This window comes from Antennarius striatus, chromosome 6 (genome assembly GCF_040054535.1).
Source record: "Antennarius striatus isolate MH-2024 chromosome 6, ASM4005453v1, whole genome shotgun sequence".
NCBI classification, from domain to species: domain Eukaryota; kingdom Metazoa; phylum Chordata; class Actinopteri; order Lophiiformes; family Antennariidae; genus Antennarius; species Antennarius striatus.
Genome location: NC_090781.1, coordinates 6,627,876 through 6,653,950, shown reverse-complemented (window position 1 = coordinate 6,653,950; position 26,075 = coordinate 6,627,876). Strand labels below are relative to the sequence as shown.

Below are 26,075 nucleotides of genomic sequence, written 5' to 3'. Positions count from 1 at the left end.
GTTGGATGGGGTAGATTCCTTCTGTGGGTCTTTCATGATCAGGACTGTCCTGCCTTCAGTCAACCATTCTGGGTGCATCCCATCCCTAAGCAGCTGGTTCATCTGTGCTGCTAGACGCTCGTGGAGTGCTGTCAGCTTCTTTAGCCAGTATGTATGGATCATGTCCGGGCCCGGTGCTGACCAACTCTTCATCTTTGACACTCTTTCTTGGATGTCTGCTATTGAGATGGTTACTGGTTCTTGTTCTGGGAGGCAGCTGTGGTCAGTCCTCAGGTCCAATAGCCACTGGGCATCGGTGTTGTGTGATGCTTCTCTTTCCCATATTCCCTTCCAGTATTTCACCACCTCAGCTCTTGGTGGGTCTGGCCGAATGCTATTTCCCTGCCACTGAGAGTACACCTTTGCTGGTTGAGTGGAGAAGGTCTTGTTTATTCTCCTGGCCTCAATCTCCTTGGTGTATCGCTTCAGTCGGGTAGCCAGAGCCGTTAGTCTCTGTTTGGCAGTTTCGAGTGCTTCAGGTATGGAGAGCTTACTGTATTTCCTGGGTGCCCCTTTATTCACCATGTTCCCCTTCTGTAGCTCGGCTGGCTGGCTGACATCTCTCCGTGTCGCCTTTATCTTGGCCTTTAACCGTCTCTTCCATGGAGGGTATTGTTTGTTATGCCCTGTGTTGATCTTATGTCCCAGCATCTCGAGGATTACTGTTGCTGTACTGTGGATCAGCTTGTTGGTCTCAGTTATGTCCCCTGTGGGGATGGTTCTTATTGCAGCATTCACATCTTCTAGCAGATCTTCTGAAGGTACTTGACAACTTAGCTTCGGTATTTGTCGGAGGCTCCAGGTTTCCATTTGGGTCACGATCTTCCTTCGCAGGTCAGCAGCTCTTGTATTGAGGCTGTGTATGTCTCTTGGGGCTTGGTACCCAATCACGGATTGTGGGGGGGGTGATAACCCCCCGCTGACCTGGCGTCCTGGCTCCCCCTTGCCATAGCATTTTTGTAGTATTTCATCGATCTCTAGTTGTGACAGCAGTTTTCGGTTACGGATGTTGGAACACTGGGCTAACAGCTGTTTCTTTGTTAGCCTTGATTGTGGGTTTCGAAGCATCCATTGGTCCCACATCCGCCCCATATATCCCCTCTCTCTGGGATTACTTGTGTAGTAGCATTCCAACAACTCCGTATTCTCCGCCCTTGTCCATGTGTGTCTTGTTATATATATATATATATATATATATATATATATATATATATATATATATATATATATATATATATATATATATATATATATATATATATATATATATATATATATATACATATATATAATGGATTAGATTTATATAGCGCTTTTCTCGACACTCAAAGACGCTTTACATTGGATCCATTATTCATTCACTCCTCGTTCATACTTGATGATAGTAGACTACGAGTGTAGCCACAGCTGCCTTGGGGCAGACTGACCGAGGCGTGGCTGCCAATCTGCGCCTACGGCCCCTCCGACCACCACCGGAACAATCACACACATTCACACACCAGCGAGTGCCCCACTGGAGACAAGGAGGGTGAAATGTCTTGCCCAAGGACACAACGACAAATGACTCGGCGGGAGCGGCAATCGAACCTCCGATCTTGAATCATTGAACGACCACTGAGCCACGGTATACTGTATATAATATACCATTTGCTAAGATATGCACACAATGCAGACAACCACAACTTATTAGATTTTAACTTAACTTACAGAATCACTATATACAAGGGTAAATTGCTTGCCAGCTTCTGGTCAAACCTATGAGCTAGTGCCTCGAAAGATCACTAATTGTGTAGGAATGTTATTACACTCTAAAGATTTAACAAAAGATAAAACATATTCCTTATGTTGACATTTTTCCCTGTCTCCAATGATGCTAAGCTAGCCTGAAGTGCTACTATGTGGCATGTTGTATAGCATGCAAACATGACAGTGGTCTAAAACTCTCAGCAAATCTCTCTGCGCTCAAATGCAAATTACGGACCTCAGTCATTAACCGTTCCAGCTGACTGGTGATAGACTGACTTTGCTTGAGCAGTAGGCTGTAGAAGGTGCTGCTGCTGAATGCTTCCAGATCCACCTGGTGTTCATAATCCCAGAAGTCCTCCATGATGTCTGCACGGGGGGCCAAGGGAGAAAGAGCTCAGATTAATCCTAAAAAAAACACTAAAACTAGCTCCCCTCTCTGCACTTTTAAGAGAAATTATAATGTTTCTTAGATAAATTCACATTTTTAAAATTATGGCCATTTTTAAGGCCTTCTTTGCCTGGATGCTGTCACAAGACAGGGAATCCTTCTTGTGGAAATATTACCACATAACTTATTCTTGACAATTTTGAACAGACCACTGCTGAATTTATCCATGCAACAAGGCTAACAATGGATTATAATGGGATTTCCCATGGCCTGTGACATTTGGACTGCTGTCATTTTTCCAGTGCACGTGATATCAGGTGTGGGACAAGAGCCTTTTCAACAGTAATTGGTTTGGGTAACACCCAGGGGTCACTGTCAGTGTTACATAAGATGTTACAGAGGTCCTCTATGACGAACAATGTGTGTGTGTGTGTGTGTGTGTGTGTGTGTGTGTGTGTGTGTGTGTGTGTGTGTGTGTGTGTGTGTGTGTGTGTTTGTGTGTGTGTGTGTGTGTGTGTGTGTGTGCACTGACGTTTTGTTTTGTAAGTTACGTAACAGCTGAGTGGTCATGTACACGTGTGTATGTGTGTGTGTGTGTGTGTGTGTGTGTGTGTGTGTGTGTGTGTGTGTGTGTGTGTGTGTGTGTGTGCGCGCGCGCACGTGTACATGCATGCGTGTGGTTACAAGATTTCACCTTGTTGAATGGAGTCTTGTGTCATCCTTGCTTTTTGGCTTCGGTTAATCCTCTGAACTGATATTATTCTTGATCCCTTGGAGGAATAATCCTCCATGTGATACGCCAACTGTAATAAGCGATACTGTACTCTGATTGGTTCTTTCTCAGGCCATCCATATTCACGGAACATGATCTACACAAGAGACAGATGTATTTGTTGTGAGATTTAATTCTAAAGAAACAGCATGTGTTTGTGTTGCATACAGCACTAACCAGTAGTGTAACACATAAACAGAGGATGACCACAGCTCCGAAAAGCAATCCTCCAGTCACCAGCCAGTCTGGCCTCAGTAACAAGTTGCGTCTTTGACTGATTCCCACCCTGGTCACATGACGAGAGGTGGTGGGGAAGAAGGGCCCAGGCTCATAACACTGTCCGCCATTCGGCATTACTCTGACATACTGAGGAAGGGCAAAACTGTGGGTCAGCTTGAGTGAAACATTCATATATGTACATAATAAGTAAATTTTAACTGTGAAAGTTTTGTTGCAGCAAGAAATGGTTTGGATTTAAATGCATAAAAAACAATGTTCCGGACGTAACCCCAAAGGTAGATTATGCACTTGACATCTCGGATGTGTGGAGAGCTTTATGTCTCACCCCACTTGATGTCGAAGACTTTGAAAATGTGTATGTCTTCGCTGGCATGACAGCCGGGATGACTGTGCTAGGGATTGGAGCATTTGTGCATCATCGCATGCTCAAAAAAGTGGCGGTTGACCAGACCAGAGTAAGGGAAGATTGGACCAACGCTGTGGACTTTGTGAACCAACGCTGTGGACGCACTTGTCACAATGCGAGCCAACCTATCTCTGGCCTGTGAGGCCATCTCACGAGTGAAAGCAGATCTAGCTGCATCCAACATGGTGGAGACATGTGCAGACACATACTTCTATTGGAACTGAGTGGACGGTTTGAAACAACAATGAGCCACAATGACTGTCAAAGTTCAGTGTATGATATGGTTGAAAGCATATTGTCATGAGAGAGGTGTTTAATTTGAATCATGGAGGTGGTGACTCCACAAGCAAGACCCATCAGCTTCTTTTTTTGGATGTCGTTGATTTTGCAAATGAGATGAAGGTCTTAGACTCTTTAATAACATGTCTGGAAAAAAATTGCATAATATTTCTATTATTACATGAATTTCAGATGGCATGTGGGTCATTACATATTTAGTTTGTCGCAGTCAAGATGGAACAATCTAATTAAAACCTGCCCTGTAACATTTTGGTGGTGCCAAGCAATATTTGATGGGCAAGTTCCTCTATTATTTGTACCAAGTGCCTTTAAAGAGCCAGAAAACAAGCAAATGCAACAACAGGCAGTGTTTGATAAGATCATGAAAACAAGTATGGCCCATCATAGGAGGGGTGAAGAAATTCCTTCATTTCTTCATTGATAAGAATGCACAACATTTTATTAGATTATACCTGATGTACAAATAAATAATTATATTATTTTAAACATAGGTACCATGTGTTTCTGCTGATCGCTACTCAGTGTAAAAACATATACCCCAGGTTGGCTAAAGACCACTGAGAAAAAGTTGGGAGGAGTCCAAGACAAGGTGAGCTCCTCTCTTAGTTGTCTGAATGCACCCCAGTCGAAGTCACTGTTTGTGTTGTACAAGTTGTCACTGAAACAAGATGAAGAAAGAATTAAAAGATAGTGTAGTAAGTCAAAACAGAGCAATTTAGCAATAGAAATAAGAAAAAAAAAATTGCACCTGACGTACAGATCATACTGAGGGAAGTGATGTGAGCTGACAGTAAACAGCACAACATCACCCAAATGGAGACAAGCCGTGGGGTTCAGAACTCCAGTTCCACTTTTATAGCTTTCTTCTTTGATATCACCCTTTTCCTCCATCCTGCTGCTAGAGTTCATGTCTCCACCTCCTTGAATGATATTTTCGTCTTTGTTGGCATGAATTTTTAAATCACGTTCTAAAAATGGAAAGCAGAGGACCTTAATCCATGCAGAAATTCACTATTTTTCATATGTTCAACAAATATATTCCTTAAAAAATATAGTTTGGTCACAACAGACCAGCTGAATTTTGTGTCTCCTGTTGCATGGTGATGGGGAACAGTTTGTAAAGCTCCCCTGGGAGACCACTAAAGAATCCAAGGAAACCTGCTTCTGCAATTGGACAAAGAAAGACCGAGATGTAAGACGTATTGTGAGAAGGACACGGGTGAGATACAGTATGTGTTGTGTTCCCACCTGCCGTTTGAACAATGTAGACAGGATGGGAGGTATTAATTTGAATGTGGCACTGTAGGGCTCCCTGGAGGTCCCAGTGTTCAAACATTATCTCCAACCTCCTGCCTGTGATGACTGACACCTGCATAGACACCATAAGAGATTGTTAGTAATAGTTCTCTGCAATAAAGAGAAGTGTTTTGCACTTTCACTTCCAGATTACTTTCAGTGTTTCTCCTTATTGTTCATGAAGATATTCATGTAAGTTAATAGACAACTACGGTTGTCTGCTCACCTCACCCTCATGACTCCACACCAGCTCCATTTCTTCATTGGACTGACACTGGAGCTTCAGTTCATTGGTGAAATCTCTTCTACAAAGGCCTCCACATGTAGCTCTTCCAGGAGGTTCTTTGCAAATGCACAGACCCAGCTCTCCATCATAGCCTCTGTAGTCATCTGCAGATTGGCATACCTGGAGAAAAGAAAAGCAAAGTAACTCATCCTCTTTGTGGTAATGCAAGTTTGTTTTTTTTATCTCAGCCTGTGTGCATCTTCTCATTTAAAAAAATCATGTACAGGTCAGTAGTATTTTCAGTGTTAGCAGTAAGTAACTAGTTGTAACATCATTTGTACCACAGTACTTGGAAGACAGTGACAAAAATAAACATTGTTTTTGGAAAACCATGAAGGCCTTTTTGACCAATAGTCAGTTCATAGTTTTACATCCTCTGTTCCAAGAAAGTTGAAACATTAAAGCAGGAGGCCAGGATTTTATAATCCTTATGAGGATTGTAAGACAGTGGTGAGGTGTCCTGTAGGTGTGACAGAGGAGTTCAAGGTGGAGGTAGGACTACATCAGGGATCAGCTCTGAGCCCCTTCTTGTTCGCTATGGTGATGGACAGGCTGACAAACGAGGTTAGACAGCAATTTCCAAGGACTATGATGTTTGTAGATGACATTGTGATCTGTAGTGAGAGCAGGGAAAAGGTGGAGGAGAAGCTAGAGAGGTGGAAGTTTGTCCTGGAAAGGAGAGGGATACCAGCAATGTTGTTTGGTCTGGAGACAGTGTCACTGAGGAAAAGACAGGAGACAGAGCTGGAGTTAGCAGAGATGAAGATGCTGAGGTTCTCTTTGGGAGTGACCAGGATGGATAGGAGCAGGAATGAGTACATCAGAGAGACAGCACAGGTTAGAGGTTTTGGAGATTAAGTCAGAGAGGCCAGACTGAGATGGTTTGGACATGTCCAGAGGAGAGATAGTGAATATATTGGTAGAAGGATGCTGAGTTTTGAACTGCCAGGCAGGAGGCCTAGAGGAAAACCAAAGAGGAGGTTTATGGATGAAGTGAAAGAGGACATGAAGGTTGTTGGTGTGAGAGAAGAGGATGCAGAAGACAGGGTTAGATGGAGGCAATTAATTTGCTGTGGTGACCCCTGAAGGGAAAGGCAAAACGGAGAAGATGATTAAAATGGAATTGAACATAGTCCAAAGATCTTTAATGTTCAAATTAAAAACCTTATTGGTTGGCTGCACATGTTCGACTTACAGGTATATATACCTTTCAGCTTTAATAGTGCCTTCACAGATGTAGATGAAGTGAAGAACTATTTTTCATGAAATGTGTGTGTCCAAGCCCATGTACTTGTAGTAATATGCTTTATAGAATGTTGTTGTTGTTGTTGGTGTAATGTGACAGTCTTTTATGGTCTTTGATGTTCACTGAGCATTCATGTTTGCTTCTTACTTTAAAATGTCTTCAGATTCCCTTAATATTTTGTTTTATAAATTGAAGTGACTGAAATTCTCAAAATCCTTACAAATGCACATTGACAGTCAGTATTTTCTTGCCCCTGTCCCAGTTATTATGAAACATGATTATGGCATGAATTTCAAAAAGAAGCTTTTATTTACAGATATGAGTGAAGTTGTACAACAAAAGGTACAATTTTAGATACTATGTCTAACAACAAATAATAATAATAATAACAAAGAAAATAGTTAAGACACTTCCACTGGATTACTGTGAAATGTCTGGTGAAAAAATCTACAGTAGCACTCATGGCTATGTTAAATGTAAGAGCATTTGGCATAACGCCAAATGAACACAAGGGATTGTACCTAAATGACTGTGTAGCCTTGAGAAAACCTTTATCAGTGAGGTTAATCAGAAAATAAGGCCTCGTTTTCTGGGGAGCATAACAATTGGACTCTGGAGCAATGGAAAAAGGTCATGTGGTTTGAACAGTCCGGATTTACCCTGTTCTGTGGTGATGGGTGCATCAGGGGGATGAAGTGAAACACCCATTATACCAAGTGCTGATGCACAGGCCTGTGGGAGCAGTGTTGTGATCGGTGTTCGGTCAAGTTATGTGCCCCAAAAAATTAGGTCAATAGATGAATGACTTGGCTTTTTACTTCTTTGGTGGTATGGGCATATTCCAAGGTGACGATGTCATGATTCAGCCAATCAAAGAGTGGTTCAAGGAGCATGGAAATTGCAAATTAATGAAACTCAGGACAGAAATAAGCATTGGATCATTCAAAGCTAAAAGGTGGTCCGATAAAATATTTTTGACTTTATTGGGGGGCTTGTCAGTGTAGATTTCAGTTGAAGTGGAATATCACATTTTCATGTTTTGCTGAGCAGTTTTGCTGAAACTAATCCAAATATCTATTGGGGAAAAACAGAAAAAAAACAGTTTGTTAGCTTTTTGTCTATGATTGCCAAATATGTCTGTGTGTTCTGTGTTCTTCTTTGAATAAACAAAAACATCATTCAATGGAATTAGCCCGAACAATTTTCCTGTCATTCTGTGAAATACATGCCAATGGCCTTTGCTCTACTTTAGTGTTGCCACCTGTGTTGTGATTACTCAAGGTCTGACCTGCTGCTCACAGTGAAGGAACCACTGATATCTGTCCAAACAGTTTCCATACTGTGTCCGCTTCTCTCCGTCTCTGCAAATGTCATACAATTTCTGAACACACATTTCACCGTTGGTGTGGAGCTGGTAGCCAATGGTACAGTGACACTGGCCATCACTGTTCTGCAAGAAGAAGAAAAAACAGCAGGCTTCAAACTTTGTATCAGTTATTGGTTCAGTGCTACCTAATATAGTCCTTTGTTCCTTCCTTCTTTCCTTCCATCCATCCTTGCTTCCTTCCTTCCTTCCTTCCTTCCTTCCTTCCTTCCTTCCTTCCTTCCTTCCTTCCTTCCTTCCTTCCTTCCTTCCTTCCTTCCTTCCTTCCTTCCTTCCTTCCTTCATGACTGACTAACTGACCGACTTAGTCGCTTACTTTATTTCTTCATTAATTTCTTTTTGTAACTAATTTGATTCTTACATCTACATTAATACCCTATTTTCTCCTTCATTGGTTAGCTTGTATCAGCTATCCGTCTTCCATCTTTCCTTCTTTTCTTCCTTCTTTTTTTATCCCTCCCTTCAATGCATTGACTGTAACCTCTGTGCCACAATCCCATAGAACTTCTAATTTCATATATTTTCAGCTGAGGAGTTCAAAGCTTAACATCTGTACAAAGCTGCAACAGACAAGGAAACGAGACCCAACCGTGAGGGAATTTGATCTGGAACACGTTCAGCACTAAGCCACAGATTGCTCAGTGTAATGTTTCAGGGAGAATGTGAGGAGGCTACATTGATATCAAAGAGCTCAATGTACCCCATCAACAAATGGAACAACATGGGGTGGGGGTGTCCATAAGAACACACAGATTACGAACAATATCTTCAACGCAGCAGAGGAAATAGACATGTAGTAGGTACAATTGATCCTGTAGTGTGAAAACATGCTGTCACCTGGAACCTCTGTCCCTCTCCCAGGCAAACACAGGACTCCTGACCAGACAGAGGCTGTTGAGCCTTAGAACCACAGGGCAGACCGGCAGACAGACCTGGTCTAGGACAGTAGTGGTGAGGTGGACACTCCAAACAGCTGTCTAAGGACACAGCACCAGCTGCTGGACCATAGGTTCCCTTAGGACATGGGGTTGGATTGAAGGTTCCCAAAGGACAGTAGAAACCTATTAAGAAAGCAATGTTTTTCATGACCTGCAGCTCTATGTTGTGTATCTTGATGCTGCTGATAATAATTCAGACATTAGTCTCCTTTGTGCAGTTATTTTGTTCACTGTTCATCAATGGTACCTTAGTGGCCATGATTTAGTGGCTCTTATCATTATTGCTGTAATTTAAAAAAAAAATCCTATCTCTGTCACAGCTGGCAGGAGACAAAACTATACATCACTTATAGATTAACTATAATTAAATTACATCAGTTTCTCAAAGCATGAAATGCCATCACTGGCCTTTTGTTTTCCAGAAACTCTCATCTGAGCCAGATCCACTTTACACAATGAATCTAAAACTATATCATACCTCCAGAAAATAAAAGTATAGAAGTGATGAAGTAAAAAATCAGTACTTGGTTGTGTATTTAGGATTTTTATATAAATAAATAAATAAATAAATAAATATATATATATATATATATATATATATATATATATATATATATATATATATATATATATATATATATATATATATATATATATATATATACTGTATATATTGGCTAATATTTGAGATTTGCATTTCCATATCACACATACTCACTTTGTTCAAGTGATTAAAAAAAATAAATCATGATGCAATCTTAAATGAAAAGCTACTGTAAGGGTGTGGATCAAACACCAGGATGCTTTTAACAATACTATGAAAGAAATGTCTGTTCTACCAGGACAACCTACCTGGCAGGCAGGATGTCCTCTGGAACTGCTGGCTGAAGATGTTTCCATGAACCAGAGTAAGGAGTAAAGCATTCAGGCTCAAAACACATCTGACTGTCTTGCATCTGCGTGTCCTTGGCATGGTTAATGTGTGCCTCTAGTGACGTAAAAGGCTGGTTTACCTTAAAGAAGCTATTTTCCTGACTCAAGAGAAACTTTTTGACTAGATGGCAATCTCTTAACTGCCTGCCCTACTTTGGTAAGGAATTAATGAAGACGCTGTTATCACATCTGTCCTATGATAAACTTCTCCTGCATGATGTTGTTAGGTATTCTTGACCTGACCGGTCTGTTGGTAGCTGTGGGGTAAGCAGGGAGCTGGTTAATCTGCATAACTTTCAATGGCGTGCTGAATGATTTATGAAGCCTGAGAGCTTAGGTGACAGTGATAGTGAAGGGTAGAAAGCAGCAGGGAAAACCGAGAGCACATCTGCCTGATGACCGAATCATATTACGGCATATTTGTTCTCCTCAACTCTTCAGTGAAACTGATTACTGATTGTACATCAGTGCTTTGCTTTGGAGGAGCCTACTGAGCACATTCGTATTTAAATAGCGAACATAAATATTTCCTCAAATGAATAACCCAACTTCATGCAAGCTGCAATCTCACAAAAACAGAGTGAGTGTCATTGTGCATTTTATTTGTGCTTAGTCATGGTTTACAGAATTGCAGGAAACAAAATGTGATGAAGATCAAGCTGTGTGACCATAAGTGAGAGATCATTTGCATCAATCAATGTTTATTTCATCTGCAGAGTGATTAATTTGCATAGTTTCAACTCACAAAAAAGTATCATTTGGCATCTGGTTCATACACATCACTTTTTTGGGGTTAAATAAAAATCTATTGCAAATGCAATTTTTGACCTGCACAAAGCTCATCAAGGCAATCTCTACCCCTTTGCCCCATATTCAAAAGAAACAGAAGATCCAGGCCTAGCTCGAAGTGAAATAAAGAGTATGGAGCTGTCCAGGAATTTCAAAACATCAAGAATAGAGAAAACTGCTGTTTTAAGTACAGTAACTATTTTCTTATTCACTTCTCACTGTTATTGTATTGAAATATGTGTTGGACTTTGGATGATTGGAATAACCTCCATATTTCATCACAGCAGCCATGGACTATGATCTTCCAGTGACATACCGTTGCTTGCCTAACAGAACTGGGCTCAACTTTCCCCCACATATCCATGCCTCTGGTGCAGAAACAACCCACATTTAAAATGAAAAATACAGAATGGACAACTGAGGATGCTCTAAATTTAACAACAACATCATCACAAGAAAAACTGTAGCTGACTTGTGTGAGTTTATCATAGTTTATTATACTAAATCCACATAAATGATTAAAACAGGCTCCATTAAATTCTGATATAGTTTTTTTTTATTTTTAAACATTTTGAGGTAACTCTGATGATTCAGATTTTGAGTGCTAACTCATTGTTGAGTTTGCAATAATTTTTATAAGTCATGATTGTAAAAGTACTTTTATGTTACTGTATTTCTGTATTTCTTTTGTTATTTAAACTGCTGCTTATCATAACACTTTCTCCCTCTATCTTAAGGTTAGTTTGAGTATGGCCTCATTGACTTATGACATAATTTCCTTTAACCGCTGCTATGAGAATGCTGATACGTTTTATGAAAGTTAAACAGTGAACAGCATTTGCACATCCCCAATTTGTTTGTGTATGCATGTAGTGACCCTCCACGTGTTGACTGTTGACACAGGCAGAGTTTGGGCTGCTGCTCTGATAACCAGGACCTTTATAAGAGAGATGGTTGGACAAGTCCCTCTTTAGAGCCCTGAAACTCAGGTAAAGGACGTGTAACATGTTAATCTTCTTATCATAGACTGAAAAGAGAATGTGTCCAAAAGGAAGTGCAGTGTAGGGAAATGTTCAAAATTCTTTTCTTTTATTTAATCATTTTCATTCTAAGGTATTTTTCTCATCTGTCCCATTACAGAAAGATGAACATGCACTTAAAGATTGTAATCTTCACTTTGACAGTCTTGGAAACTTCAGGTATTCTTCTTGAATGCTGTTTCCTGCCTTTTTGATAGTGTATTTCTTTTTTTCATATATCTTTTTCAACATGTCTCCATAGCATACCCGTTCCACCGTAGCAGAAGGGAGGCAACCTGGACCGGTTCAAAGGCCAACCAAGCTCATGACAAGACAGACCTCACAAAAGATGTGGAGTAAGTTGACTAAGTGCTGCCCACAGAAGCATATGCACTTGAAATAATCAGATTGTCTTTCACAGTTCATAATTACAGTAGTTTACAAAGAGAGAAGTCATTTCTTTTCATCATGAAATAGAGAAACAATTATTTTGAATGAGAGGTCTTTACAGTGCGCCCTAGTTACTTGCGGTCAATGCGTTCCAGGATAGAGCGACAAACTATTTATCTTATTATTTACGGTAATTTAAACGTTTATAACCTTCCCCACACTGATATTAAACCACCTTCTATCTGTATTACCTTTTCCCACACTCTTACAGACTGTTGAAAGCACTTTTGTGTCTCACGAAAGTCCGAGACTCACGGAACCGAGCGCACTTCCAGATGCTGTTAGCCAATAGAATGCCTACCAAAAATCCGCAATTAGGTGAAATCGCGAGCTTTAATGTGCGAATGATACATTTTGGCAGTTTCAATTACTGCTTTTTTGTAATGCACAACAAAAATTGCTTGTACTCTACATCTATTCATTCTCCTTCTTTCCAGGTGCTGTCAGGTTTCTCAATTTGGAATTCCTGTTAGCTCTACAGGATCACATCATAGTCAATGAAGAATTTTATTATTTGAATTGTGTTTTTCCAGTTGTGGTTTGGCATATTTTATGATATGATGAAAAGGAATCTCATAGGTAGCTGAAGTTATGCTGAAAAATAATCTGAGTAGCACTTAATGATTTTGAAAAAAACTAAGCCAAAACATAAAGATATGCAAAAAATAGAAATGCCTTAACAAATATTTAAAACAGAATAAATATCACCACAGCTTCTCATTGAGTTATTCTTTCTATCTGTGCTCAGTCAAATCTACAAGAACCACATAGACAGCAGTGACCTTTACAACCCTGATGAACACAACTTAAACCCCATCAGAGACGAGATGAGACAAAAAGTCAACATGGAGTCAGAGCGTGTGAGAACCCGTCTGCGACAAGAGTTGGCCGAGCTGCAAAAGAGGTTGTCCTCATCTCCAACCCACCTCAGCTCCACCCTGGCCAGCATGACTCCCCTCACAGAGCAGCTCCAGAACTCTCTCAGTAGTAACATCCAAGATCTGTGTGGCCAGCTGAGCCGCTATCTTCAGGCCCTAGAGGAACCAGAGACCCAGACAGAGGCCAGGCCTGCTCTTTACCAGGAAGCCTTTGACTGGATGAGCCAAACCCTGGAGCACAGCACCTCCAAGATGATCCAGATCATCACTGACTTCAATACTGAAGTTACAGGGATGATCAAACCTCTGAAAGAAATCAGTTCAAGTGAGCAAGAGGGAACCCACTCGGAGCTCTGGCAGGATATTAGCTCCAGGCTGCAACAGGAAGTGAGCTCCTTTAACGTGGAGGCACACAACAGGGCGGGGGCTCTCAAAACAGAACTGACTGCTCTGTTGAAAACTGCACAACTTCCTAAGACTGAGGTGACAGCCAGCATAGAGCAGTTCTGCCAAAATTCATCCGTGCAGAGCCAAATGTTTCAAGCCCAGTTGAAGAGACTGTTTCAGGCACTGGAGGAGCTGGAGGTCCAGAAAACATTCAGCCTGTTTCAACCCTCTGCCACGTCATCCATTCAACCAGGAGGCTCTTTGCAGGAGGATTTCACAGCTCAGCTTTCTACTCTGATCCAAGACATTTTGCATTCAGTATAATGAAATAGACAACAAAACACAAACTGACTGTCATTTTGGTCACACATGAGTGATTCCCACAAGACAGAGTATGAATGGTGCTTGTCGTTTGCTCTTTTTCATAACATGTAAATAATTTAAGTGTTTAGTGTACGCTGTATTTGCTTCATTCTGTGTTCGAGTTAGTGTATTCTAAATGTCAGTATATGTTTACTATGTGAAAACAAGGTACTTGAGAAGAGAACAACCACAGAGAAGAAGTTGATTTGAAATTTTATTGTCAAAATTGTACAAAACTCAGCAATGGAACTCATTTATATATATTGCACATTTATTTCTGCTCAAACATAGTGCTGCTTCAATGAGGTGCATCAAACTGATACAAACCAGTAAGGCAGGAGAACAACTTTTGTAAAGTACAGTTGTATTTAATTTTTCCATTCTTCAAGTGCTTCCACTGTTAATGTAGTTTCTTTTTTTTTACCGCAAAAGCGTGAATAGCTTGATTAATAGCAATAAATACTAAATTTGACAAAATGGCTCATGTGGAATATCTGCCTAGGCAGCAACAACGTTTTATTTGTCAAGAAATCTTAGAATAATTAGATAGTACAGGAAAAAAAATATTAATATAAGATATTAACTAGTAAGATAAGATATAGAATTTTTTTTAAATCTTTGCAAGTACACATCACTTTGCTGTTTATAGTTCAGGTTTTAACGGTCTTTTCTTCATAGAGAAAAGAATGTAAATACAGTACAGTATATGTATATACAGACCAATACTTACTGAAGTTGTTAGTCTCTTGCCAGGCAATGCAAGAACATTTGATTTATTCTTGAAAAATGGTTTGATGTAATGAGGCTTTAGTCAGCCAAACGTGTGACGTAATCCTCCCACCCAGAAGAACTTCTTCAGGACAAACCAGCCACCCAGAACCAGCAGGACAGCAGCAGCCGAGCCAAATACAACACCGACCACCAGGCCCGTCACATTTGCATCTTCGCTTTCTAATGCGTTGTCATTTGCTGAAGCTAACAGGGGAACAGTAAATTAGAAAAAAAAATGGTGTAAGAACATCCAAGTTATAAATATGAATTATCATAATATAGATATTATTGGATGATGTAAATGAGCTGTAAGGGATAGTGTGCTATTTTATTACTGGGGTACTTGTCTGACCTTCTCTAGCAATGTAAAGAGGTCCAGCTGAAACAATGGCTGAATCTGAGTCTTCTTCTCCAAAAGGAGTCAAAGATCTTTTTCTTCTGCTGATACACCCCTAGAAGAAAGCATCCAATTGTTTTTATTTTATCTTATTTATCTGTTGTAATTAAATAAATACGTGATCCAACTATTCTGTCAGATTTTCATACATAAAATAAATGCTATGTACAAACAGAGATGCACTCACAACAATCATCTACATACATCCGCTACACTTTCTGTGATCTCCATATTGTCAGCTGAATAATTAACAAGTTATATATTAATTTCTATCACCATCATTTCATTGAGGGAAACACTTAAGATGTGTTGCTATATTGTTATTCTAACAATTTTTTTACCAAAAAAAATTTGCCTTTAAAAGTTGCACTACTTTTTAATGTCTTAAAGCACTCACAGACAGCAGCTCCTCACATTTACTGGGCTCACAGAGTCTCACTATGCAATGCAGATAGATGCTGGATTTATCCTGGTCTCGGTGTTGAACAAAGCGGAAGGCCTCAAAGTTAAATTGAGCAGTTGAGGAAATGCCATTTCTGGTCACCGCTGCCCTTTGGTCCACTGAACAACTTGCAGAATAACATAATTATTCAGATTTAACTTGAGCCTAAAAAAGTTGAATGGAGGCTTCAAGCTCCATGTATTCAGATATAGTGATGGAATGTCATACCCGGCAAAGAAGTTGTGCTGCTCTGTCTGTGATACGTTGTAAGAAGAGGGAGTAGCAAAGCAATGATCCAGGAGTAGATAAAAACTGAAGACAGGAAACCAGGTCACTGAGTTGCATTTGCCAAAAGAAAATACTTCACTGAAATTTATTCCAATATTTGTTTTCAGATAAACTGACTCCGTATGATCATGCACTCATCCTTACTTTCCTGTAAGGTTAACTGCCTCGACAGCCACGTAGATATTGGATCGTAGCTTAATTCCTGTTGGAGGTACTTCTACTTTGGTGTCATAGTTGCTGTTCTGGAGAAATGCATCATCATATTAAAATAATTCAGGAGATAGTGTGTTTATGGTGTGTTTGAGGCAGATAGATCCAATGATCAACTTACATTAAATACACCAATTTTCAGTGTATCAATGAAGGTTCCATTATTATCACTGGTTGCCACAGAAACCGAGGAGCTAAAAAACCATAGGGGTGTCAGCTTCTCCTGTACAAACATTTACAGCAATCATCATAAAAGTTTGATTTTCTTTTAGATAGACAGATACTCACGCAACAATCTGTGTGTTGTTGATGAGGTACTCCAGAGGGTAATGGCAGGAGAAGTGATAGTAGAGGTCTGTGCTGTAGCTGATCAGCCCCTGCTCAGGTTTAGGTGTGTCTACATAACCTGTAATGATAACTGACTGGATGCTTAAGAAGCTGCTGAAGGGTCCGTCGGGGTCAGGGGCCATATCCACAATCTGAACAAGACAACATAAACACAATCATTAAATAACTTCTTGTGCAATGGTTAAATGCATAAATAATTTTTTTTTAAATGTTAAACTCCTTTGTTCGTTATCGTTTAATCTTATACTGAATGCTTTCTGACCTGCAGAGACTGGCGACAGGGGTTATCCTGGCTGTGGTTCACAGGAAGTTGGTAACGGATGACTGGAGGCTCCACATTGGTGTCAACAGACCCTAGGCACTCTGAATTGTTGTGGTTCCCATTTAGAGCCAGGTTGATAGCATCAAAGCCTGCCCACTGAGCCGTGCAAACGTTGATCTCCAGGGTAATCACACTGGTGCCGCAGTCGACTGTTAGGTCTGAATTGACTGTGAGTCAGGGACAGAGACGTAAATGATTTCAATGGTTTATAGTTGAGATAAATGGAATAAGTAATTTGGCAAAGTTCACCTACCAGGGGTCCTCTCATACTCCGAAGAGCAGTTATAGAGGCAAAAACCTGGCTGCACCAGCAGGACCAGTAGAAGGACACAGAGAGCCAGAGTCATGCTGTATGCTGGAGACTCAGTGGGATTGGGCAGTGCTGTTCAGACGGAGGGCAAAACAGAATCAAAAAATAATAAACAACAATAGAATAACTCCATCTAAAATGTTGCATCTTTTTTAGCTGGGTTAGAGCAAATGTGGCAAACTATTTTCTTTAACAAATTGTGTTTTACATTGATAAAAGTGTTTATATTTACATTTTACCATGCAATCTATTTGCTGCTATTTAAATTCAATGAATTTCACTTGGAGACGGTCTGAGGTGGGTCTTACCTTTGCTGGTACCTGAGCAGGTATCACAGCGGGATCCATGCAATGAGACTTTTATATGATCTGACCGCCTAAAGACACCTAAAACCACAGAGGTGTGACCCTTATGCCCTCCCCTCATTTACAGTATATGCAGGGAAATACTAATTTTTATTTAGACAGCATTTATTAATTTTATTTATTTTCTTCTTTCCAGACAGGTTATTACAACAGGTTTTACTTTCATCAGTGTTGAGACACCAGCAAAAACATCCAAAACAAAAAAGGGTTGACAGGTAGAAGCCATTGGCTTGTAAGGTTCCCATCCCCTAAATCAACAACATCTCTCTCATTGCAGCAAATTGTCAAGCAATTCATACTTTGAATGTCACAAATCAATTTCAGTTATTTTATTCTGGTACATTGTTGTTTTAATCTGTCCATTTAGTCCAATAGACATGCATCTTTGCACACCTCTTTGTCAGTTATTGAGAAGAGTCCAAATTTTGTTAATATTCATTTTGTTATTCCTTTCAAGGGTTGTTTCTGGTCAATTTTATGATTTAAGCGCCGTTGGAGCAGTCATAACATCTTGCATGTGCTCAGTTACTACACAAAGGTTACAGTGACATTTGTTTCAAAGGATTGACAACATGAAGTTTAATTCGCCTTAACAGTGCAGTCCTTTAACAATCATTCACGTCAGAAATATAGCCTTGCAAAATCATGTCTTTAAAAGCTTTTTTAAAGGCAGTTAGAGTTCCCATACTCCTAATTTCATTATCCAGTTTATTCCAATGTTTGACACCAGTGAACGATAATGAAAATGTTTTTAATGTTGTTCTTGCTTTTTTCTGTACAAATGCTGTGTTTTCTCTTAGTTGGTAACTGGATTCATTAACCTGTATTTGTGATTGTATATTTTGAGGTAAATTGTTATTGGCTGCTTTCTACATAAGTTGTACAGTTTTATAGCTAATGGTGTCATGTATTTTCAGTAGTTTAGATTTAATAAATAAGTGGTTTGTGTGAGCTCTATAATGTTCATTGTGAATAATTCTCAAAGCTCTTTTCTGGGTCAGAAATAAAGGTTGCAAGCCACTTTTATATGTGTTTCCCAGACTTCAGCACAGTAGTTCAGATAGGGCAAGAATAGTGCACAATATATTATATGGAATGCCTTCTGATTTAATAGTTTTTGAGTTTTCCAGAGTATGGATACACTTCTGGTTAACTTTATTTGCAGTTGTCTTAAATGAGGTTTCCAATTTAGCATCTCATCAATAATCACTCCTAGCTTTTTAAATTCCTTAACCCGTTCAATATTTACTTCATTCACATTAATATTAATTTTGTGTTTCCAGCTTTTCTTAAGCATAAATTCAATCTGAGGCAAAAGAGGTTAGACACTGAAGTTACATACGTATCAAAGAGTGAAAGGACTTCACTTCAGGGAATCTGCAGCTCCTTGTTAATGAGTTTTACATAATATTCTAATTCTGATTAAGTAGCAATAGTAGATTAAGTAGCAATATAATTAATAACTTCTATGCTATAATAAGTTACATATAAAAAAATGGCATTTAAAAGTCTTTGCTATCAAATAACGGATGTGCTGTCTATCTTGCAAGATATTCTTTACAGTATTATAATGTGCTGAATACGTTTAGAATGAAACCCCATAAATACTTGAAAGTTGATCATGTTTGCCACAAGCTATGGAGGCTTCACTCAAACTAGGACCAACCTTTGCTAATTTCCCTCACATGTAATTCCTCTATTGTCTCCACAGACTTACATTACAGGCTGTCTATTCATTAGCTATGGGCCACAAATGTCTCTTCTCAAGCAAGAAGATACATTGTCTCCAGAAATACAGAATGAAAGGTGTTTTCACCCCAGTGCCCATAGTGTGTGTGGGGGGGTGTTACATTATACACACATGAGTCCCTCTTCAGTATATCTGAGGATATAGAACCAGTTTGGAAACAATGTCTGCACTTAAATCCCATTGTCATTTTCCTTTAACTCTGGTGGCAGTGGGGTCAGACATGGATGAAGAAATACAGGAAATGATGCAGAACAGAACATCTGATGAATGAAGTAATCTTGGAAACAAAATAAAAAAGCTCCAACTCTCTATCTCCAGCCACAGCTGTGCACCTTAAGCAGAAGGAATACATAAAATCCATGTATTCCTTGTCATAGATGAAACGTTCTCTTATGGGTTGTGGAAAAAATTTACTTTGAATAGGCTGAATAGGCCCCTTAGGGGACGTGGAGTGAGAAAAAAAAATAAAGGTCCATCTATGCGGGAGCTCGCAAAATTTTTGCGCCATCTTGCATAACTTGTGTGGGATCTCGCATGGCTACAGTTATAGTGTATACTTCCGGGCTGTTTTGACTTTATGGAGAAAAAACAATGGAGGACACCCATCTCCTCGCACGGAGAATCCTTTTCAAATGTCTCTGGCTTACACGAAAATTGTGCCGCCTACTAAGCACTACTTGAATGTCCTTATATTTCAGGCCGATTACAAAATAAAACGCAATAAATCGCTCATGTGGGTGGGTGTCCTCCATTGTTTTTTCTCCATAAGGCCAAAATGGCCCGGAAGTATATACCTGTAGCTTTGCGAAAAATCGCAAAGGTTTTGCGAGATCTCGCAAAGATGGACCTTTATTTTTTTTCTCTCCATGTCCCCAAAGGGGCTCCGTACTAAAAAAAACAATCAAAACAACAAGAATTAATACAGAAGCAAAGGTTAGAGCCACATATGGACTATTATAAGATAATAGTGCATTAAGATCATGAAAAGCCTAAATCTTTTACTGGTTCCACTCACCAGGCATGACTGTGGTTAATGACATATTAGAAGACAACAAAAACCAAGTCCCTGGGCAGGAAACCATCTTAGATCTGGAAGGGACAGGATGCACTTCAGTGTCTGAATACAGTTTGACACATAAACAATTACTGAGTAGTGAATATCTTTAAACCCATCTGTAGTATGGGTTTAAAGAGGAGGATGAGTGTATTCACAGCTTTATATTTCAGTATAAGAAAAGGCAAAAGAATGGGAGGAGAAAATAAGAAGAAACAAAATAAATGTGTTTTTGGCTTTTCTATCAACTTTGTTTTTTGCAAATACAGCAACACTGAAAAATTAAATCACTGATCTAAATGAATTAAAGGAAATGGTGCTTTGATGGAACAAATTAAAAAAGACACTAAAAGAAACAGACTGATTCCTTTTTAATGATAGTCACAAGGCAAAAGGAATGTGGACCATAAATTTAAGATACAGCAAGTCATTTATTTTATAAGCCTGTCGTGTAGACTAAAAAGTTCAAAGGGATGAGCAAATCCATCTGTATAATACAAAGTAAGTTTAAGTGGAAAATGCTCAGGTAGCCTCACCTTAAAATGAGAAGAACAGTTGCTTAGCAAATCTAGTTCAGTGTCTAGTTTCCTCTGCTTACATCATCGGACCAGAACTCATGAAGAGGTTGTAACTCTGCCTTTTTTCATTGGATGTTTGGTGTCATCTGCTGGCCAAACTTAAAGTTCAGATGTCTCCATCTAAATCTCCTTGATAAACAGACAGCACAGTGACAGCCATTATGTCTCCGGCTGTCAAGACAATGTCAATCAAAAAACTTTTGATGCAATAAAAGAAGGAACTGTTTCAGCACCTTTGTTATCCTGGAATTAACGAGACAAGTGGTTGGATTTCAGTGGATTTACTAAATCTTAAGTGTTTAAGTGTTAACTAAATTGAAAGTTAAGTTTTAATTTATATGATAATGGATATAAATTGAATATGAATAAATTGTAAAGTAATCTTAATGTTGCTTATCACTAAATTAGTTTTGTAGAAGAAAATCGATAGATAGATAGATAGATAGATAGATAGATAGATAGATAGATAGATAGATAGATAGATAGATAGATAGATAGATAGATAGATAGATAGATAGATAGATAGATAGATAGATAGATAGATAGATAGATAGATAGATAGATAGATAGATAGCAGCATTTCATATGGCTTGTGACTGCATGTTACAAATAGAACATCATCACAAGACACATACTTGCGTGCACCACCCAGTAATCATATTAACTTGACACGGACTTTCAATGACCAAAGCAAGGACAAATCATTCCTGGTTACACGTGGCAACAGACTAGAGGCTCAGTCTGACAACGGGACTTCCATGAGACAAACACGCTTGTGTTAACAGTGAGGAAATCCAGACTAAGGCCGGGCAGAAGAAAACAACAGACCCACAGTGAGAAGAACAGCAACTGTCTGTCCTGTCACAGCTCTGTCTGAGGAGGAGATGGGGCTGTGACCCTGTTTCTAGGGCTGATGGTGTTGATGGAGGCTGTTAAAAATCTGGTGGCACAAAAGGACGTTAAAATGTGGGGTTGTGTTCAGGTCTCATTACAAAGTTTTCACTTTCATAGTTCACATGAAATCTCAGCATGCATTCAAATAATTTGTTCTGTAAATACACAATTTCCTCCAGGATTAAAAATTGTACGTCTATCTATAAATGGAAACCTAAGGTTAGCCAAAGTGATGAATTTTACCATAGATAATAGTGAGAAGAAGCATGCAAACAGCTCATAGTTAAACTAAACGTTTTAGTTTATTTAATCAAAATACATTTAGTGCTAATGGGCATGTACATCCATGCAAATACATCAACTAAACATCATCTCAAACATCAACATGAGTAATTTCATTTCGCCAATAACTGACTCCTGGCATCCTGTCATGCTTTCAGGGTAAAGTCTGAAGATTTTGTTGGAATAAGTGTAGAATAATATTTGTCACATAAGACACACAACGTCCCCCAGACATTTACAGTCATTCATATTCATTCAGAGGCCTGGAGACGACATGAAAGCAATGAACAGGAATTAAAACTTTGTGGGGTTTTATTTCCTCTTCCTGCTCTGCATGTTTTCCTGTTCCATGACTCTCTCACACATACACACACTCACACATACACTTCCCCCTCTCTATCTCTCACTCAATCCCTATCTCACTTTTATGTGCTTGCCTTAACTCTCTTTGCCTGGTGTTTTCACTATGAGCCCTGAGTCATTTTCTTTATAGTACTGGCTTTATAATGGAAAACCTGGATGTGTGGGTTTTTTTGTTTTTTGTTTTTGTTGGGGGTTTTTTTTTTCCAGTGGGGATTTACCAGCCACATGTGAGACTCAGTCAAGCTGGAAGCCCTACATCAACACAAGGACTAGCAAAAGAAATGGAAAAACTTACTGGACTTTTAAAGTCATGACGCTTTTTGAAGTACTGTAAAACATGCATCAGGATCCTTATTTTTTTTCAAGAGTTTGATTCTCATCGAAAAATGAGTTGTTATTTGATTTTCAGTTGTAAAACACTGTAAGCAAAATTTAGTGTTTTTTATGTTTTTTTAATGACAGAAAGGAAGAGATGAAATTTAAATACACTTCTCTACCGGCAGACTACCTGTAGCACAGAGCAGTCTACAATGAGAAAACACTTTACAGCCAATCATTAGAACCCTGAACATTTGATTATTAGAATATGAGTATTTTATCATTAGAGCACTGAACAGTCAAATTCTGTTGTAAACATGCAGTCCACATTGAGCTCAGTGACTTAGGCACTGTTTGGTCTGTCCTCAGAGTGGTGGATCCTCGGCAATCGGTGACCTCTGTGTGCTTCATCGGCTGGTGGTGACTCGCTCTACTGGATGGATCAGCGTGCCTTTGTCATATATTTATTATTGTTACTGTAATTATTATTGTGTTGTTAATCTGTACATGCGGTATCTATTGCTTCGTCTGTCCACTCCTGGAAGAGGGGTCCCTCCTCTGCAGTCTTCCTGAGGTTTCTCCCATCCATTTTTTCCCCTGTTAAAAGGGTTTTGGGGGGAGTTGTTCCTTATCCGATGCGAGGGTCTCACTGCTTGCAGTGCACAAAGGTCAGAGGGATATCGTCCATGTGCAGATTGTAAAGCCCTTTGAGACATTCTTTGTGAATCTGGGCTATATAAAAATAAATAAACTTGAAACTTGAAAACACATTACCGTATGGTGCTCAGACAATCACAGCCAGTCTCTGGAAATTGAAGAGAGAAAAAAAAGACAACTTTTCTAGTTAATTGTTCATATCCTGAACAAACAAAGGATTTAAGTCCTATAAAATGGGAAACAAAAAATATCAAATAACCACTCATTTTTAAAAAAATTTATCAGTTTCTGAAAAGAAAATTGAGCTACGAAAAGATTTTTAGACCCATCTGTGTTTATGTTCTAACTTCCTTTATCTCCTCTGAGCTTTTATTAAACAAACAACATTCAATCACTGCTCACAAGGAATGGTACATAGAACTTCTGTCAGAATGAAGTTCTTGTTATGTGTGAAAATATTATAAGGGGAAAACAAAGAGGAAAAATGCAAAAAATTTCATGATCCTGAATCTTCCTTAGCATTTCCTGTTTCATTTTGAAGCAGAGTTGTCATATCCTGTCTTGTGCCTTAAATTTCCTGAATTGTTTTCTTGTCAACTGTTTTGTCCCACTGGTTCTCCTGTGGATGTGTGAGTCTCTTCCTTTTTCTGTTCTGACCTTTCTCTTTCTCCCTCTGTGTTCAGTATCAGTGAGTCTTCCTTCTATCTCTCTCTTCTTGCGTCTTTAGTCTGTGATTCCATCTTTTCATTGTCAGTCCATTAGTGATGTCCTTCGCATGTTCAAAGTTCTGCTCACAGTGTTTGACTTTTGAAGCTTGGGATTTTTGATTTAGATTTACTATGAAAGAACACGATCAAGTTCTTATATTATTTGAACCTTCATGTTTGTTCTTTTCATGGATGTTATTTGTTTCTAAATTGAAATTTATTTTGAATGAAGTCTAGCATTGCTGTTTCTGGCTCTTGTCAGCACCTGGGTTCTCTACTTTTCTGTGTTGAAATATGATTTAAAAATTTAAAATATCATAATTAGAATAACAACAAAGCATCCAATTAATATTTGTTCTATAACTGCATCCTGCTACTTCGACACTAACCTATAAGTTTGTCATATAAACAACTCTAAATTAACAAACACTCCTAAAACGAATATTTTTCAGCATGAATCATTGAAGTGTAAGAATAAAAACATAATGTAATCCCTCAACTGCATCATTCATAAGAGCACACAACTTCCAATTAGATGTTGTGAAAACACTGAGCCAACATTCATAGAGTAATTTCATTAAAAAAAAATTCTATTACATACAACCCTGCTGACCCAAAACACATGAAACGTTGACTCCATATGCTCAAACCATCTGGATAAATCTCATGATTATGATGCTCTTCTGTCAAGCAATGAAACAAGCTGGAACTTTTCAAGCCAAAAAGTAAACCCTACTTACATCAAAGTACAGGTATGGAAATGTCTAGGAGGTATGGAAGTGTCTAGGAGAGGTGGCAGTAGAGTTTCTGACTGGTTTGTTCAACAGGATCTTAGATAGTGAGAAGATGCCTGAGGAATGGAGGAGAAGTGTGCTGGTGCCCATTTTTAAGAACAAGGGAGATGTGCAGAGTTGTGGCAACTACAGAGGAATAAAGCAGATGAGCCATACAATGAAGTTATGGGAAAGAGTAGTGGAAGCTAGACTAAGGGCAGAAGTCAGCATTTGTGAGCAGCAGTATGGTTTCATGCCAAAAAAGAGTACTACAGATGCAGTATTTGCTTTGAGGATGTTGATCGAGAAGTACAGAGAAGGCCAAACGGAGCTGCATTGTGTTTCTGTAGATCTGGAGAAAGCTGATGACAGGGTGCCCAGAGAGGAACTGTGGTATTATATGAGGAAGTCTGGAGTGGCCGAGAAGTATGTTAGAGTGGTGTGGGACATGTATTACGATTGTAAGACAGTGGTGAGGTGTGCTGTAGGTGTGACAGAGGAGTTCAAGGTGGAGGTGGGACTGCATCAGGGATCAGCTCTGAGCCCCTTCTTGTTCGCTATGGTGATGGACAGGCTGACAGACGAGGTTAGACAGGACTCTCCATGGACTATGATGTTTGCAGATGACAATTTGATCTGCAGTGAGAGCAGGGAACAGGTGGAGGAGAAGCTAGAGAGGTGGAGGTTTGTCCTGGAAAGGAGAGGAATGAAGGTTAGCCGCAGTAAGACAGAGTACATGTGTGTGTGAATGAGAGGGACCCAAGTGGAAGAGTGAGGTTACAGGGAGAAGAGATCAAGAAAGGTGGAGGATTTTAAGTACTTAGGGTCAACAGTCCAGAGCAATGGAGAGTGTGGAAAAGAGGTGAAGAATAGGCAGGATGGAACGGGTGGAGGAAAGTGTCAGGTGTTTGTATGTGATAGAAGAGTTTCAGCTAATATGAAAGGAAATGTGTACAAAACTGTGGTGAGACCAGCGATGTTGTTTGGTCTGGAGACAGTGTCACTGAGGAAAAGACAGGAGACAGAGCTGGAGGTAGCAGAGATGAAGATGCTGAGGTTCTCTTTGGGAGGACCAGGAAGGATAGGATCAGGAATGAGTACATCAGAGGGACAGCACATGTTAGAGGTCTTGGAGATAAAGTCAGAGAGGCCAGACTGAGATGGTTTGGACATGTCCAGAGGAGAGATAGTGAATATATTGGTAGAAGGATGCTGAGTTTTGAACTGCCAGGCAGGAGGCCTAGAGGAAGACCAAAGAGGAGGTTTATGGATGTCGTGAAAGAGGACATGAAGGTAGTTGGTGTGAGAGAAGGGGATGCAGAAGACAGGGTTAGATGGAGGAAACTGATTTGCTGCGGTGACCCCTGAAGGGAAAGCCGAAAGAAA

At 39.5% G+C, this 26,075-nt stretch overlaps 2 protein-coding genes and 1 long non-coding RNA gene across 3 annotated transcripts; 1 reads left to right on the top strand and 2 right to left on the bottom strand.

Moving 5' to 3' along the window:
- Positions 1 to 8,115: 8,115 nt before the first annotated feature.
- Positions 8,116 to 9,918, bottom strand: LOC137596251 (uncharacterized). Its single transcript, XR_011035517.1, has 3 exons — positions 9,894 to 9,918; positions 9,036 to 9,164; positions 8,116 to 8,169 (listed from the first exon to the last, which is right to left on the bottom strand). It is a non-coding gene; the product is annotated as an uncharacterized lncRNA (long non-coding RNA).
- Positions 9,919 to 11,752: 1,834 nt separating this feature from the next.
- zgc:162608 (uncharacterized protein LOC100037332 homolog) lies at positions 11,753 to 14,337 on the top strand. Its single transcript, XM_068317303.1, has 3 exons — positions 11,753 to 11,962; positions 12,045 to 12,138; positions 12,981 to 14,337. Exons 1-3 carry the CDS (start codon positions 11,833 to 11,835, stop codon positions 13,819 to 13,821), a joined length of 1,065 nt encoding a protein of 354 aa, XP_068173404.1. The 5' UTR covers positions 11,753 to 11,832; the 3' UTR covers positions 13,822 to 14,337.
- Positions 14,338 to 14,445: 108 nt separating this feature from the next.
- LOC137596621 (zona pellucida-like domain-containing protein 1) lies at positions 14,446 to 16,985 on the bottom strand. The gene is made up of 9 exons (XM_068317305.1): positions 16,892 to 16,985; positions 16,579 to 16,805; positions 16,257 to 16,447; positions 16,090 to 16,162; positions 15,903 to 16,000; positions 15,699 to 15,782; positions 15,426 to 15,597; positions 14,975 to 15,083; positions 14,446 to 14,835 (listed from the first exon to the last, which is right to left on the bottom strand). Exons 1-9 carry the CDS (start codon positions 16,983 to 16,985, stop codon positions 14,672 to 14,674), a joined length of 1,212 nt encoding a protein of 403 aa, XP_068173406.1. The 3' UTR covers positions 14,446 to 14,671.
- Positions 16,986 to 26,075: the final 9,090 nt, after the last annotated feature.